At 39.8% G+C, this 16,560-nt stretch overlaps 1 protein-coding gene across 2 annotated transcripts in view; it reads right to left on the bottom strand.

Moving 5' to 3' along the window:
- LOC126248293 (uncharacterized) overlaps positions 1-16,560 on the bottom strand; it is a 289,514-nt gene that overhangs the window by 48,423 nt on the left and 224,531 nt on the right. For both annotated transcript variants that reach the window (XM_049949155.1, XM_049949156.1), the window contains exon 18: positions 3,525-3,662. In XM_049949155.1, coding sequence (XP_049805112.1) covers positions 3,525-3,662 — 138 coding nt within the window. The remainder of the gene's footprint in view (positions 1-3,524; positions 3,663-16,560) is intronic.

Raw genomic sequence — 16,560 nt, 5'->3', positions numbered from 1 at the left:
CCAGACAACCCATTTCCTTTTATCTCCAGTGAACTCTTGATAATCCTGTGCCAACTCCAATCGTAATTGATGATGTTGCTCGGTCTACCTGAGAACATGTAGGGGCTGTCTGCTGCGGAGCCACATATTTAACAATGTGTGCTGAACGGTCCATAACACTTGTCCCTGCACCAGCATTGCACTCTGTCATCAGATCCGCTACAGACTGCCTCTTATGCTGCTTAACAGAAGGAGGAAGCCTCCGACCTCCACATTCTACGACGACGCATGTATGTTCACCAGACAATGGGCCATAACCATCTACCCTTTATCAAAAATATTATGAAAAGGATAGATTGCTACTCATCGAACAGTCCGGCTTCAGTGGACACTGACAGTCGTTACGTATATGAGTTGCACTTGTGTGAAAGTGTGTGTGTTTTCTACCTTAGAAGGACCTTTTTTGGCTGAAAGCTTAAATGTATAGCAGTCTTTTTGTTGTGCCTGTCTGCGACTCAACGTCTCCTCTATATGGTGAGTAGCAATCTATCCTTTTCACAATGGTGTCATTATTCCATCCTGGATTTTCCATTGTTTGACTTTGCCAAAGTCTCTTGTATCAATTAATTTCCCCATTTGTGGTCGTTATTGTTATTAGAATGATTCCCCATTCGTTTCTGCTCCACTTATACATTTTCTTTTCTGTGTCACACGCCTCCAATGTTACCAGGCGGCATTCAGTATTGTGGTGCGCAGTGGTTATTAATGTTTTGGCTCATCAGTGTATAAATGGCTACACAAATGAAAATTACTGATGACTGCTACACTTTTTGTTTCTCTGTTCCTCCATAGTAGTGAGATTAACAGTACTCAGATACGCACACTGTAAATAAATTAGCAATGGCAGTATTTATGTTCAATCACCCTAGCAGATGTGTCACTGATACACCAACTAAACCGCAAACACTGGAGATTCTGAGCCATGGCCCACTATAACAGATTAACACAAGACTACAATGATCATAAGCTGCAGTAGCCACCAGAAAGATCATGGGAGGTGCACATTGACACGGCGTGTCACGGACAGTAGTTGCCGCAAGTAAAGTCCCGTCCACCAGAGGGCACGCGAGAATTCGGCCGTGACCTCTGCCGGCGGAACAACAACAACAACCCAGGCAGCACGGGCCGTGCCCAGTCAGTTCACATCAGACATGCCTATCAGACGGTTTCCGGTCTACACTATGTGAAGTGCGACGGAAACGTGAATTGTGTTACTATATAAGCACAGTGTGATTCTGAACTTTTCCAGAGATGTTATCCTACAAGGTGACAACCCCCAGACTGGCGGTGTCTTACACCTAAGTTGGAAAACAAGTTCCATAAATAAAATCTGAGTACTACATAGTTCATATTTTTAGTACCGTATTTACTTGAATCTAAGCCACACTTTTTTCCGGTTTTTGTAATCCAAAAAACCGCCTGCGACTTAGAATCGAGTGCAAAGTAAACGGAAGTTCTGAAAAAATGTTGATAGGTGCCTCCACAACTAACTTCTGCCGTCGAATATATGTAGCGCTACCGCGCTACACAGGCATGCTTTGCAGGTATGAAGATAAATGCTGGCACCAAAACCTCTGCGTCAGTAAATAAATTTAAAAAAGAACGTGGAAGACGAGCTTTTTTTTTCCACCCCGAGTTTCAACCACTGTATTTTCATACATTATCTAATGAAGTAAATACAAATTCCGTATTGTTCATCTTCGAATGTAGCAGCATTTCAATGTACTACGAACGTCTGACTGGCAAGACTGTTTGGGATGTTTGTCAATATGGCCAACTCTACGTTCTGAATTTTTTCCTACCTGTGAGAAGAGATGGTTGCTAATAGGAACTTTTCTGAACTGTGAATGAATGCAGTATTCTCTTCACCATAAGAATAATACAGATATAAACATTTTGCCATGTATTCTTTAGTGTTTGCTGCTATTCATTTAAATCCTGTCTGCCTAATAAACTACGAAACTAGAGTGAGACAACAGCAAACGCGGAAGAATACACATATCGTGTCATATTTATATTCGTATTATTCTTATGCCTAACAGTGATACAGTCAGAAATGAAGCACGGCAATTGACTAGATTTTTAAATCTAAGATGACTAATTCCTGTGCAGAATGTAATGTACTAAAGAGGCGTCTGCAAAGATATTCAAACGGAGAAAAATTTTCGCTAAACTCTCGTTCATTACATCTTCTATCATACGCAGTCTATTATTTGGTTCTTGTTGATCATTATCAAAGAAAGCAGCAGTGTAAGTAACAACAAACAGCAGTCTCTTCCCATTGTTTCGCTAATGAGAGGATTCCTCTCTCTCTCTCTCTCTCTCTCTTTTGAATTTTTTAAAAATTTTTTTTTATTGTAAGCAGCAGTAGCGTGCACAAAAGCAAGCCATGCCGTGATCGGCAACAGGCCATAAACACTGATTATCAGAATGCGACAAACAATGCTGGACACAGTACAGCAATGCATTTTCAGCTTAGAGTGACGTAAACACCTATAACAAAGTGAATGGCACTTAATCAGATCAAAGAAAAATAAGCAATCAATTCAAACCAGACGAAGCACGTGAAAAAGGAAGGGTACCCGTATAAATACGGACGGAGCGCCTGACGCATAGCAATGGCTACCTGGTAGAGCTTAACTGCTAAGCTTACGACTTGAACCAAACTACTGTAGCTGTATCGTCATTCATTTGACCTAAATTGTGTCTCATGTTACAATGGACCAACTTTGTTTCGATTTGGAGGTGCGGCCTAAAACTTTTCTCTCAATTTGAATTTCGAGTCGCAAATTTCAGGTGCGGCTTAGATTCGGGAAATTTTTTTTCCCTTGATTTCGAGTCTAATTTTTCAAGTGCGGCTTAGATTCGAGTAAATACGGTAACCTCTGCATATTTTAAAGGATATAAAATAATTAATTTTAAAAGATGATGAGTTAGTCACAGACAACTGTCTCCAACTCACTAACATTAGAAATTAAACCACATCTACTGAATCCTTAGAGATTAATAAAATGACAAGAATTTCTGAATGGAGGACAAAAATTGGTATTAGGGAAAACATTCACTTGCTGCATACTGGAGGCATTGAGTAGTGGAAAGACACACAAGAGAGTATATACTACAGTAGCCCCCCTCCCCAACACTCTCTCTCTCTCTCTCTCTCTCTCTCTCTCTCTCTCTCTCTCTCTCTCTCTCCCCCCCCCCCCCTCTCCATCCCTCCCTTCCCCCCATCTGTCAGAGGCTACCTGAACCCATTTAAGCAGTATTTATGTCCACTATGACACAGAACACTGATTTAAAAGGTAATTTACAATGATCAATCTGTCTGCCATAGAATGATTTTTATGAGCAGCAAGTGATCATCTTTCCAAATGCTATTTTTGGGAACCTCTAATTATACTATTTTGATTTTTTTTAAATACACACAATACTTTATACTACTTTGGAAGCTTATCACAAAAATATAAGAACCAATAACAACTCACCACAATGATTCAGCTTTTACGCGAGTTGCCCAAACAGCCTTCTTCAGACGAATCAAAGCAGAGAGTAATTCATGAGAGGTTTTTAACAGTTCTGCATATTCCTCCTGGTCTTGTTTATCACTGGAGGCTACTGATAATCTATAAATGGAAATTATTATTATTATTATGGACTATTTGAATCATTCATAAATAACAGCAAAACTGGAACATTTAATTAATTTCAGAATATATAATTTTTGAGTAACAACCAACATATAAAGTATCATTAATGAAATAGATCAATTATTTATGAAACATTAATCTGAAATTTAAAAAACACAAGAAAATTAAATGCCAATTTCTGCCAAGCATTAATGTGTTGGTTTGCCCCACTGCAGCGCTTGAAAGATAACACTTTTTTCTGCTTTCAGGAAACAGTAATTATATCTTTGGGCAGTAAAGGGAAAATAATGGAAAGCAAAGAATATAGTAAGGATGTAATAGCTATGGAAGGTAGCACAGTTAAAATATGAGGTTACACCACAAGACACAAACGATCGGGGGGGGGGGGGGGGGGGGGGGAAGAGAGAGAGAGAGAGAGAGAGAGAGAGAGAGAGAAGAAGAAGAAGAAGAATACAGATTCAAAAGCTACTCCATTAACCTGTGTCAATCATAAAGATATCAAATTGACAGAACAGTCAGACAAAAGTGAGTGCCAGAAGGGTTAAGCTGGAGTGGTAATGTGTTAAGGTGAGATGTGCTTATAAATGTGCGGATAAAAGGTAAGAGAAAGAACACAGCAACAGGGACACACATACATATAATAAAATGGGATGGGAAGACCATAATCATGAAAACTGGAGTAAAATGAATGGAATTAAAGGGCAATGAATGAATGGGGATGAAATGCAATTAAACACGAGAAAGATTTAGATCTATTTATGAGAAGTGTAACACCCCTTCTCCTTCCAAATACACAGACCACATTCCAAGGGTGTCAGAGCAAGATGCTTTGTAGTATCAATCACTTGAATTCTGAGGACTCACTGGTTGATTAAGAACAGAAGCACTGCAATATAACTAGACTTGCAATTTTCATTAGTACTTCTTTGTCACACAGTTTCATATTGTGTGCCATTAAACAACTGCTTATGAGCAAAGCAACTTTCCTACGAATGTTTACATTGGATATACTACAGGACTACAGGGAGATATTCAAACATTAAACTGAGTGGGTATCAGGCTAAGACAACAGTTGCCAAAAGAGCTTGAATAGAAGTGACACAAGCACGCAGTGCTGATTACCACCTGTATATTCCTGCATTGATGACACAGCAAGTAATTTCCTAAATTCTTGATACAAACGAATACGCTCTGCTATGCTATAATATGATTATACGGATTATACTACATACTATTATAGAGATTATACTATATACCTTCGAGTATGATATAGAAATGGTGAAAACTTAAGAGGGAGAGGTTTATGTGGTTGCATGAAGAGGCTGGGAGTAGTACAATTCCAGTAAGTTATTATATGCTAGAATGTGAAGAAAAATGATAAAATGTTAGCATTGTGAAAACCAGAGGATTGAAGGAGAAATAAATGTGGAGGGAGAGCTGTAACATCTGAATCATTAAAATTAGCTACTGTTAATTAGATTACCCCAGAAATGAAGTAGTTCAGTAGCACATAACTTTGGGCATATTCCGCAGCTGGATATAGGGTACTGTCAGTCTTGGCATTTTGTTAAAAGAAAACATTTCTTTCTTTATTTACACTGATGATTTATGCAAATGTCACACTGTTTAGAAACTGCAGTACATACATTTATGTATAAAGGTTTAATACATAATATGTTTATTTACAAAAGATAATACATAGTATACAGGGTGTTACAAAAAGGTACGGCCAAACTTTCAGGAAACATTCCTCACACACAAAGAAAGAAAATATGTTATGTGGGCATGTGTCCGGAAACGTTTACTTTCCATGTTAGAGCTCATTTTATTACTATCATGAAATAGAAACACACAGCAACAGAACGTACCAGCGTGACTTCAAACACTTTGTTACAGGAAACGTTCAAAATGTACTCCGTTAGCGAGGATACGTGCATCCACCCTCCGTCGCATGGAATCCCTGATGGGCTGATGCAGCCCTGGAGAATGGCGTATTGTATCACAGCCGTCCACAATACGAGCACAAAGAGTCTCTACATTTGGTACCGGGGTTGCATAGACAAGAGCTTTCAAATGCCCCCATAAATGAAAGTCAAGAGGGTTGAGGTCAGGAGAGCATGGAGGCCATGGAATTGGTCCGCCTCTACCAATCCATCGGTCACCGAATCTGTTGTTGAGAAGCGTACAAACACTTCGACTGAAATGTGCAGGAGCTCCATCGCGCATGAACCACATGTTGTGTAGTACTTGTAAAGGCACATGTTCTAGCAGCACAGGTAGAGTATCCCGTATGAAATCATGATAACGTGCTCCATTGAGTGTACGTGGACGAAACTAAAATGAGCTCTAACATGGAAATTAAGCATTTCCAGACACATGTCCAAATAACATATTTTCTTTATTTGTGTGTGAGGAATGTTTCCTGAAAGTTTGGCCGTACCTTTTTGTAAGACCGTGTATACAGCTTAGAATTCTTTCAGTTAATACAGACATTTATTTACAAGAGAATATTTTTATTTTGTTTTAAATGGATCACCAGTACGTACTTTTATGCATTCTGGCAGTTTGCTATATCACACTGAGTCACTGACATATGAGAACTTTGGGGTTTTACTGTGTGTCAACCTTAAGGCTAATAGGGCAATAAGTATATACCCTATTTATCCAAATGTAAAGCCAGCCTAAAATGCAAGCTGCACCCCAGAAATGAGACTCTGAGAGGGTGGGGCAGTGACAACAAGGCAGTGGCAACAACCTCATTTCAAGCCACACTAAAAAATCAAATCAAGTATGGCTCATCAAATGATGGTTAAAGTATAAAGTGGCCCCACCTCATAAGGATTTGTAAGTAGTAGTACTTATTTGTAATAATTCATGTGGAATTAAATTTAACCTATTGGACACTTAAAATTACTGTCACATCACAAACACTGACAGCAGTGAGAATTCACAATACCTATCAAAATATTCCAAGCATAACTTGGGAGCTGTGATACTAAGAGTTTTACAGACTGTACTGCAACATTTCTACAGAGGTACAGACGGTGATTAGGAAGGATAGATTGCATGCAACCGGTGGTGGAGTGTTTGTCGCTGTTAGTAGTAGTTTATCCTGTAGTGAAGTAGAAGTGGATAGTTCCTGTGAATTATTATGGGTGGAGGTTACACTCAACAACTGAGCTGGGTTAACAATTGGCTCCTTTTACTGACCTCCCGACTCAGCAGCGTTAGTGGCAGAACAACTGAGAGAAAATTTGGAATACATTTCGCATAAATTTCCTCAGCATGTTATAGTCTTAGGTGGAGATTTCAATTTACCAGATATAGACTGGGACACTCAGATGTTTAGGACGGGTGGTAGGGACAGAGCATCGAGTGACATTATACTGAGTGCACTATCCGAAAATTACCTCGAGCAATTAAACAGAGAACCGACTCGTGGAGATAACATCTTGGACCTACTGATAACAAACAGACCCGAACTTTTCGACTCCGTAAGTGCAGAACAGGGAATCAGTGATCATAAGGCCGTTGTAGCATCCCTGAATATGGAAGTTAATAGGAATATAAAAAAAGGGAGGAAGGTTTATCTGTTTAGCAAGAGTAATAGAAGGCAGATTTCAGACCACCTAACAGATCAAAACGAAAATTTCTGTTCCGACACTGACAATGTTGAGTGTTTATGGAAAAAGTTCAAGGCAAGCGTAAAATGCGTTTTAGACAGGTACGTGCCGAGTAAAACTGTGAGGGATGGGAAAAACCCACCGTGGTACAACAACAAAGTTAGGAAACTACTGCGAAAGCAAAGAGAGCTTCACTCCAAGTTTAAACGCAGCCAAAACCTCTCAGACAAACAGAAGCTAAGCGATGTCAAAGTTAGCATAAGGAGCGCTATGCGAGAAGCGTTCAGTGAATTCGAAAGTAAAATTCTATGTACAGACTTGACAGAAAATCCTAGGAAGTTCTGGTCTTACGTTAAATCAGTAAGTGGCTCGAAACAGCATATCCAGACACTCCGGGATGATGATGGCATTGAAACAGAGGATGACACGCGTAAAGCTGAAATACTAAACACCTTTTTCCAAAGCTGTTTCACAGAGGAAGACCGCACTGCAGTTCCTTCTCTAAATCCTCGCACAAACGAAAAATGGCTGACATCGAAATAAGTGTCCAAGGAATAGAAAAGCAACTGGAATCACTCAACAGAGGAAAGTCCACTGGACCTGACGGGATACCAATTCGATTCTACACAGAGTACGCGAAAGAACTTGCCCCCCTTCTAACAGCCGTGTACCGCAAGTCTCTAGAGGAACGGAGGGTTCCAAATGATTGGAAAAGAGCACAGGTAGTCCCAGTCTTCAAGAAGGGTCGTCGAGCAGATGCGCAAAACTATAGACCTATAACTCTGACGTCGATCTGTTGTAGAATTTTAGAACATGTTTTTTGCTCGAGTATCATGTCGTTTTTGCAAACCCAGAATCTACTATGTAGGAATCAACATGGATTCCGGAAACAGCGATCGTGTGAGACCCAACTCGCGTTATTTGTTCATGAGACCCAGAAAATATTAGATACAGGCTCCCAGGTAGATGCTATTTTTCTTGACTTTCGGAAGGCGTTCGATACAGTTCCGCACTGTCGCCTGATAAACAAAGTAAGAGCCTACGGAATATCAGACCAGCTGTGTGGCTGGATTGAAGATTTTTTAGCAAACAGAACACAGCATGTTGTTATCAATGGAGAGACGTCTACAGACGTTAAGGTAACCTCTGGCGTGCCACAGGGGAGTGTTATGGGACCATTGCTTTTCACAATATATATAAATGACCTAGTAGATAGTGTCGGAAGTTCCATGCGGCTTTTCGCGGATGATGCTGTAGTATACAGAGAAGTTGCAGCATTAGAAAATTGTAGCGAAATGCAGGAAGATCTGCAGCGGATAGGCACTTGGTGCAGGGAGTGGCAACTGTCCCTTAACATAGACAAATGTAATGTATTGCGAATACATAGAAACAAGGATCCTTTATTGTATGATTATATGATAGCGGAACAAACACTGGTAGCAGTTACTTCTGTAAAATATCTGGGAGTATGCGTGCGGAACGATTTGAAGTGGAATGATCATATAAAATTAATTGTTGGTAAGGCGGGTACCAGGTTGAGATTCATTGGGAGAGTGCTTAGAAAATGTAGTCCAGCAACAAAGTAGGTGGCTTACAAAACACTCGTTCGACCTATACTTGAGTATTGCTCATCAGTGTGGGATCCGTACCAGATCGGGTTGACGGAGGAGATAGAGAAGATCCAAAGAAGAGCGGCGCGTTTCGTCACAGGGTTATTTGGTAACCGTGATAGCGTTACGGAGATGTTTAATAAACTCAAGTGGCAGACTCTGCAAGAGAGGCGCTCTGCATCGCGGTGTAGCTTGCTCGCCAGGTTTCGAGAGGGTGCGTTTCTGGATGAGGTATCGAGTATATTGCTTCCCCCTACTTATACCTCCCGAGGAGATCACGAATGTAAAATTAGAGAGATTAGAGCGCGCACGGAGGCTTTCAGACAGCCGTTCTTCCCGCGAACCATACGCGACTGGAACAGGAAAGGGAGGTAATGACAGTGGCACGTAAAGTGCCCTTCGCCACACACCGTTGGGTGGCTTGCGGAGTATGAATGTAGATGTAGATGTAGAACATGTCTTCAAATCGTATATCAGTCTTTTGATATCACATGAATGTCATCTGAAGTATTTATTTCTTTCAATGAAATATAGTGTTTTCATTCAAGAAAGTTACATTTTGCCTTGACTGAGTATCACACTTTTAAAGGATATAAATTGGGCAAAGCAACCCACATATTCAAGACAACGATTTGTATATTGTCTTTGGTAGAAGTTAGACAGTTTACTTTTTTAACTTTCTACACAATATAAATTGTCTACAGAGATTCATTTCCAGGACAAATGATTCACAGAAAGCATGAACTGTTAAGCATTGTCATCACTGTGGAAAATGTTTCTCTTGCAGTATCTCCTACGTCTGCCAACGCATAGAAACATAATTAGGAACTACATGCAAGTGGGCTATGAGCAGTGATGTCGCAGGTGAGTCTCACTGCACCGCTAACCTCAAAACAGTCGGGATTTATTGTTACGTCGTGAATACTGGCAGCTCTAAGAAATGGCTTGTACATCGACATGTTCCAACAGCTTCCAAACGGAACTGGAGCTATTGTAATGTTAAACTGTAATTACAATGCTTGTTAATTTCTGCAAGTTTCTTAAAAGCGCCCACTTTGGTGGTGTGTATGTAATGACATTTATTTTTATTGCTATTAATATTTGAAAAACTGCTAAATTCAAAGATGAGCAATATTAAATTTGAATTTCCCCCAGGATAAAAAATGATTAATATTCAATACTTGATATACTAACACCATGGTTTCCATGACACAATGACTACTTAACGGCAGTTTCCAGCAGCATTTTTTTGGAACTTACTTAGGCTTTACTGCGACGGACCAGCATTCTATTCAAGTGTATCAGTGGCACACCCCCAAGCTCTATCCCATAACTTATAAATGGGAGAAAACTGTTCCATAATATACTGTTTCCAGCATGTTATTACATACTATTTCGGACAGAAAGATAAGTAAGTACAATGCACTGCTTATACAAAGTTAACATGGTCTTCTCATCGAAGATTGCCACCCAAGTGCAGATAAAGGAATTTACAGTCTTCATTGTCTTTATACCAAAGTCCACAAATATTTCCTAAACGTGTGGCATGAGTCGTCTGATTTGAATTCCAGTAACTGTGATTCGATCGCACTGACTTGAAGGCCCTGGCTCCATAATATTTAGTCACTTATGATTTCCACATGTTGAAAAATATGCCATATCCTCCTCATTGTCATCAAAACACAGCAGAGAGGTGTCATCACCATATATCATTATATGGGCACTACAAGGTTGTACAATATTTTTTTACATACATGAGAAAAAGAAATTGGCCCCAGTATTGACCCCAGCAACATGCCCTGTTTCATAAAATTAGTAAAAAACAGTATGGAGCACACTGTCATTTACTAAAAATATGACGAGTTTGATCCTCTAATAGTAGACCATCTTCAGAAATGCAGCATCTGGCTGACGACACTTGGAATTAACTGTGCTGACCCCAGTCACAAGACTGCTTTTTACTAATTTAATTTTACTGGTAGACCTCCTTCTCAATAATGTTACGTAAAATTATGAGGGCCCTGTTTTAGTCGTGTACTGGATTTTGGTTTTTCTCACCTCCCTCATGAAACACGGACCTTGCTGCTGGTGGAGAGGTTTGCGTGCCTCGGGGATACAGAAAGCTACTGTACCGTAGGTGCAACCACAACAGCACGGTTTCTGTTGAGAGGCCAGACAAATGTGTGGTTCCTGAAGAGAGACAGCAATCTTTTTAGTAATTGCAGGGCAACGGTCTGGATGATTGACTGATGTGGCCTTGTGACGTCAACCAAAACAGCCTTGCTGTGCTGGTACTGCAAACGGCTGAAAGTAAAGGGAAACTACAGCCATAATTTTTCATGAGGGCATGCACCTCTACTGTATGGTTAAATGATGATGGCATCCTCTTGGGTAAAATATTCTGAAGGTAAAATTTTACGGTGTTAAGTGACAGTATACTCTTCCTTGGCACTGTAAAACTCATCAACACTTTAGAAAACGAAACTGGGAGGGGGGGACAACAACACACGTTTTGAAAGACCTTTTTTATGTCAACATGTACGCTGCATATTTTCGTGCTACGAAGGTATAAATTTGAATTCCACCAAACACCACATGTTACTTTCCGAAACATTGAAATCGAGATTGGGATGCACTTTTGTAAGACAGTCATAGCTCATGTCACGTGATCTCACCAGCTGATGGTAGCATAGGACACGTGATGTAAGCCGATAGCAAGATCACTCTTAAGTAGCGCGAACACACAAATACGAAAAGTTAATGGTTTAAATTAATATACATAGCCTTCACATATAATATTGGTCTCGAAGATTAATAAGCTGGAAGAGAAGGAAGCTAAGCTTCCACATATAATGTTGATCTTTTTTGCGCATGTTACACTTTAAGATACATCACACAAATGTGCCAGTAAATTTTTTAATAACGACGTAAATGTCTGATCTTCTCGGCTCGAAATTCTTCTAAATGGTCATCCTCAAAGAGTTGATTTTTAAATGAGAGTCAAACGCTTTGTGACTTAAGAAATTCATCGTACATTCTCGTACATAGTTCATCTTGCGTGAAAGGAAATCTGCTTTGAATGTAACACTTTTCAAACCAGCATTCGCAATATTATCCTGCGACCCGTTAGAAATAGGTTTGTTTCGGCAGTTGCAAAAGAGCGCCAGATAACAGGCGTCACCGCGCTTGCGCAGCTACGCAGGACGTTACATCAGACGATAGCGAGAGTAAACCATCCACTTCCAGTACTCCCTGTGGCAACGTCAAGACTGAAATTAACTCGACATCCACAGAAAGAAATCGATGACACTTTGTGCAGTTCCATTGGTGCTAAGTTTATTTTCCAGGCTTATTATGTGTTTGTAGACAGGCACGCGATGGCGACGTTGACGATACACTCGTCGGCGAGGCATAGTGCTTCAATGTTGTTGCAGATATAACTCACAGCAGAATGATTCCACTGGTCTGCGTTGACCGCTTTTATACTAAGCGCATGACCTTCATTACATAAGAGCGCTGATAACGGACTTAGCCGCTGGGAGGGCCGGTGCGGGAACGTTATCCCGTACGCGTGCTGTACTCACTTTAGCAGCATGCGTACCCGCGTGCTAGCCGGCCTAAGCGGGTTGCATCATGCAGCCTCGCATGTGCTCAGCAGCTAAGGTGGCACTATGTTTCCAGTTACGCAGGAAGCCCATATGTTCGTACGTGTAAAACATTAAAAGATCTTACTTTATGTCATAAAAGAAACAAGATATCAGACGATACTTCAAGAGTGTCGGAATTTTGTGAACCATACTAGAACGCATAATTCGGCTTAACATGCACAGTCGTATGTAAATTTTCTTGGATTACCAGTACTGTATTATCTCATGTTTGGTTCTTTATTATGGCATAATGGCATACGTGCACTTGAAATGCAGCGAACAGTTGGAACTAGCCAATAGTGTGAAATAAAACACTTTGCTTCAAATAAATTGACTGCCTCAGCAGAAAAGATTAATAAAAGCCAAATCTCTTAAGCAAACCAGCAAAAATAACTTCATTGTTCTGCAAGGCGATTAATGCTTGATTGTCAGAAAGCTGGAAATGAAATCTGAAACTATTAACATATTTTAGCCTTCAGTAATTATGCGAATGAATTATATTCAGTTGATAGCTTCCACCCACAAAAATCGGTTTTGTTATCATTTAACGTGAGAGCAATAAACAAAGATGAAACAACAAAATCACTGAACGTAAACACAGGTCACGTGGAGACGACCCACTTCCCCACCACAACTCAAGACTGCTCTGTGCATCAGCCCCAGATTTACTATATTTCCGAACCAGGGCAATATTAAGTAGTGGCACCCAGCCACACTACTGTAACCAGAAGCGGGAGAAAGTACTACTCATCGCGACTCAACTGCGCATGCTCAAGAGCCCGCCCGCAACAGGTCAAACGAATCTAATTTAAACAGTTGCCACATCACACTCATCAGAGGCAGTCCGCTGTTATAAAGCATTGCACAGTCTTCCTAAAGCCTTTGACACACTTTGCTGTTGGCAGACGCTTGTATGAGCACTGTTTTGTTGTTGTATGTGGCGCATTTCCTTTGCAACTTAAGTTTTATTTTCATTTTTTTTTTCTTCCCATGTTTTGTTGCTGCAGTATTATTCTGCAGTGGCGAGATACAGTAATATCCTTTGTTAGAGTATTGGTTCTTACCAGTCAAAATCACAAAAATTTAACTGAAAACTAAAACAATGAAAAATTCCCGTATTTTTCCCGGATGAAAAAATTCCCGGATCTCCTGGTTGTCCTGGGTCGTGTACACCCTGTAGATCACTTGATTGGCCAGGAAAGTTAGAAAATTTGAAAAGGGAACTGGCTAGATTGAAGTTAGATGTAGTGGGAATTAGTGGAGTTTGGTGGTAGGACGAACAGGATTTCTGGTTTGGTGAATACAAGGTTATAAATACAAAATCGAATAGGGGCAATGCAGGTGTAGGTTTACTGATGAATAAGAAAATAGTAATGCAGATAAAATACTATGAACACCATAGTGAACGTATTATTATAGCCAATATGTATATGAAGCTCACATCCACCGCTGTAGTACAAATTTATAGGCCAACTAGTTCCACAGATGATTTACAGATTGATGAAATGTATGATGAGATAAAAGGAATTATTCAGATAGTTAAGGGAGATGAAAATTTAATAGTGATGAGGGCCTGGAATTCGATGGAAGGAAAACAAAGGGAAGGAAAAATAGTAGATGAATATGGACTGGGGAAAAGGAATGAAAGAGGAAGCCGCCAGCTAAAATTTTGCACAGAGCATAATTTAATCATCGCTAGTACTTGATTCAAGAGTTATGAAAGATGGTTGTATACTTGGAAGAGACCTGGAGATACCAGGTCGTTTCAAACAGATTATTTAATGGTAAGACAGGGATTCTGGATCCAGATTTTAACTTATAAGAAAGTTCCAGAGGCAGATGCAGACTCTGACCACAATTTATTGGTAATGAACTGCAGTTTAAAAATGAAGAAATTGCAAGAAGACAGGAAATTAAGGAGATGGGACCTGGATAAAATGGAAGAGCTAGAGGTTGTTGAGGGTTTCAGAGGCAGCATTAGGGAACAAGCGATAAGAATGGGGGAAAGGAATACAGCAGAAGAAGAATGGATACCTCTGAGAGATGGAATATTGAAGGCAGGAGAGGATCAAATGAATAAAAAGATGAGGCCTAGTAGAAATCCTTGGCTAGCACACGAGGTATTGACTTTTAATTGATGAAAGGAGAAAATACAAAAATGTACTAAATGAAGCAGGCAAAAGGGAATACAAACGTCTAAAAAATGAGGTTGACAGGAAGTGCAAAATAGCTAAGCAGGAATGGCTAAGGGACAAATGCTAGGATTTAGAAACATATCCGCTCTGCTCAAGTAATTCCAGAATATTCATAATTTTGCAACAATGGCGTTTTGGAGTGAAATGTGGTTGGCATCCTTGCACATGCCTATGTTTAATGTGCAGCTGCAGGAAGTTGTATTGTTGTATGTCTCTTAGTTATTCTTCAGTGCTGTACTGAGTAGAATGTTGTGTCACACAGTTCGTGAATTTCGAGATGGCTACAGGAGCAACAGGCCTGCATTAAATTTTGTGTTGAACTCAAGATAGCCTTTACAGAGACACACCAAATGATGCAGGAAGCCCACGGTGATGAGTGCGTAAGCCATACTTAGTGTTATGAAAGTTTCACACAGTTTTAAAATGGCCGGACAGAAGTTAAAAGATGACCCTCACTCAAGACACCCTTTGACATCTACCAACGAGGTTTGTGTCTGCAATGTCAATGAAATTGTGTGTGCCAAATGAAGAATGACTGTCTGAGAGACTGCAGAAGAATGTAACATTTCAGTCAAATAATGTCATGAAATCCTGACACATCATCTTGGAATGCACTGAGAGATTTACACAAAATAAATTAACAAACGACAGAGCTGATCCCCCACAGTACACAAAACAGGTGAGAAAACTGTTGCAAAAACAATGAAAAAAAGAATGCAAAATTTAAACGAATGCAAAAACCCAAAGATTGAGCTTGAAGTTTAGTGTGGACTTCAATGAGAGATGCTTATAATAGTTTCTACACGTGGCAGAAAAGAGTGTCTGGTCGTATGTGAAGTATAGCAGCAAGACACAATCAATGCCTTATTTGCATGATAACAATGGAAATACTATCAATGACAGTGCTGTTAAAGGAGAGTTATTAAACAAAGCCTTCCAAAACTCCTTCATCAAAGAAGATTAATTAAACGTTCCAGAATTCAAATCAAGAACAGCTGCCAACATGAGTAACTCAGAAGTAGATATCTTTAGATGGTGAAGCAACTTAAATCACTTGATGAAAAACAAGTTTCTGATGTAGATTATATACGAATTACGTTCCTTTCAGAGTATGCTCATGCAACAGCTCCAGGACTTAACAACCACATGCAACTGCTCACTCAAAGAAAGGTCTGTACCCAAAGATTGGAAAGCTGCACAAGTCACACCAATATTCAAAAACGGCAATAGGAGTAATCCACTAAATTACAGGCCCATATCATTAACACTGATATGCAGCAGGATTTTGGAACATATATTGTGTTCAACCATTATGAATTACCTTGAAGAGAATGGTCTATTGACACAAAGTCAACATGGATTTAGAAGACATTTTTCTTGTGAAACACAAATAGATCTTTACTCACATGAAGTGACGAGTGCTATCGACAAAGGATTTCAAAGGCTTTTGACACTGTACCTCACACATGGCTTGTAATCATATTGCGTGCTTATGCAATATCATCTCAGTTATGCAAGTGGATTCATGATTTCCTGTCAGAGAGGTTACATTTGTAGTAACTGATGGAGAGTCATTGTGTAAAACTGGAGCGATTTCGGGTGATACCAAAGGCAGTGTTATAGGCCCTCTGTTCTTCTTTATCTATATAAATGATTTACGAGACAATCTAGGCAGCTGCCTTAGGTTTTTTGCAGATGCTGCTGTCATTTACTATCTTGTAAAGTAATCAGAAGATCAAAACAAACTGCAGAATGATTCAGATAAGATATCTGCACAGTATGACAATTGGCAACTGACC

This window comes from Schistocerca nitens, chromosome 3, assembly GCF_023898315.1.
Source record: "Schistocerca nitens isolate TAMUIC-IGC-003100 chromosome 3, iqSchNite1.1, whole genome shotgun sequence".
NCBI classification, from domain to species: domain Eukaryota; kingdom Metazoa; phylum Arthropoda; class Insecta; order Orthoptera; family Acrididae; genus Schistocerca; species Schistocerca nitens.
Note: the sequence above shows the minus strand (reverse complement) of the source record. Positions and strands in the feature narration are given on the sequence as shown.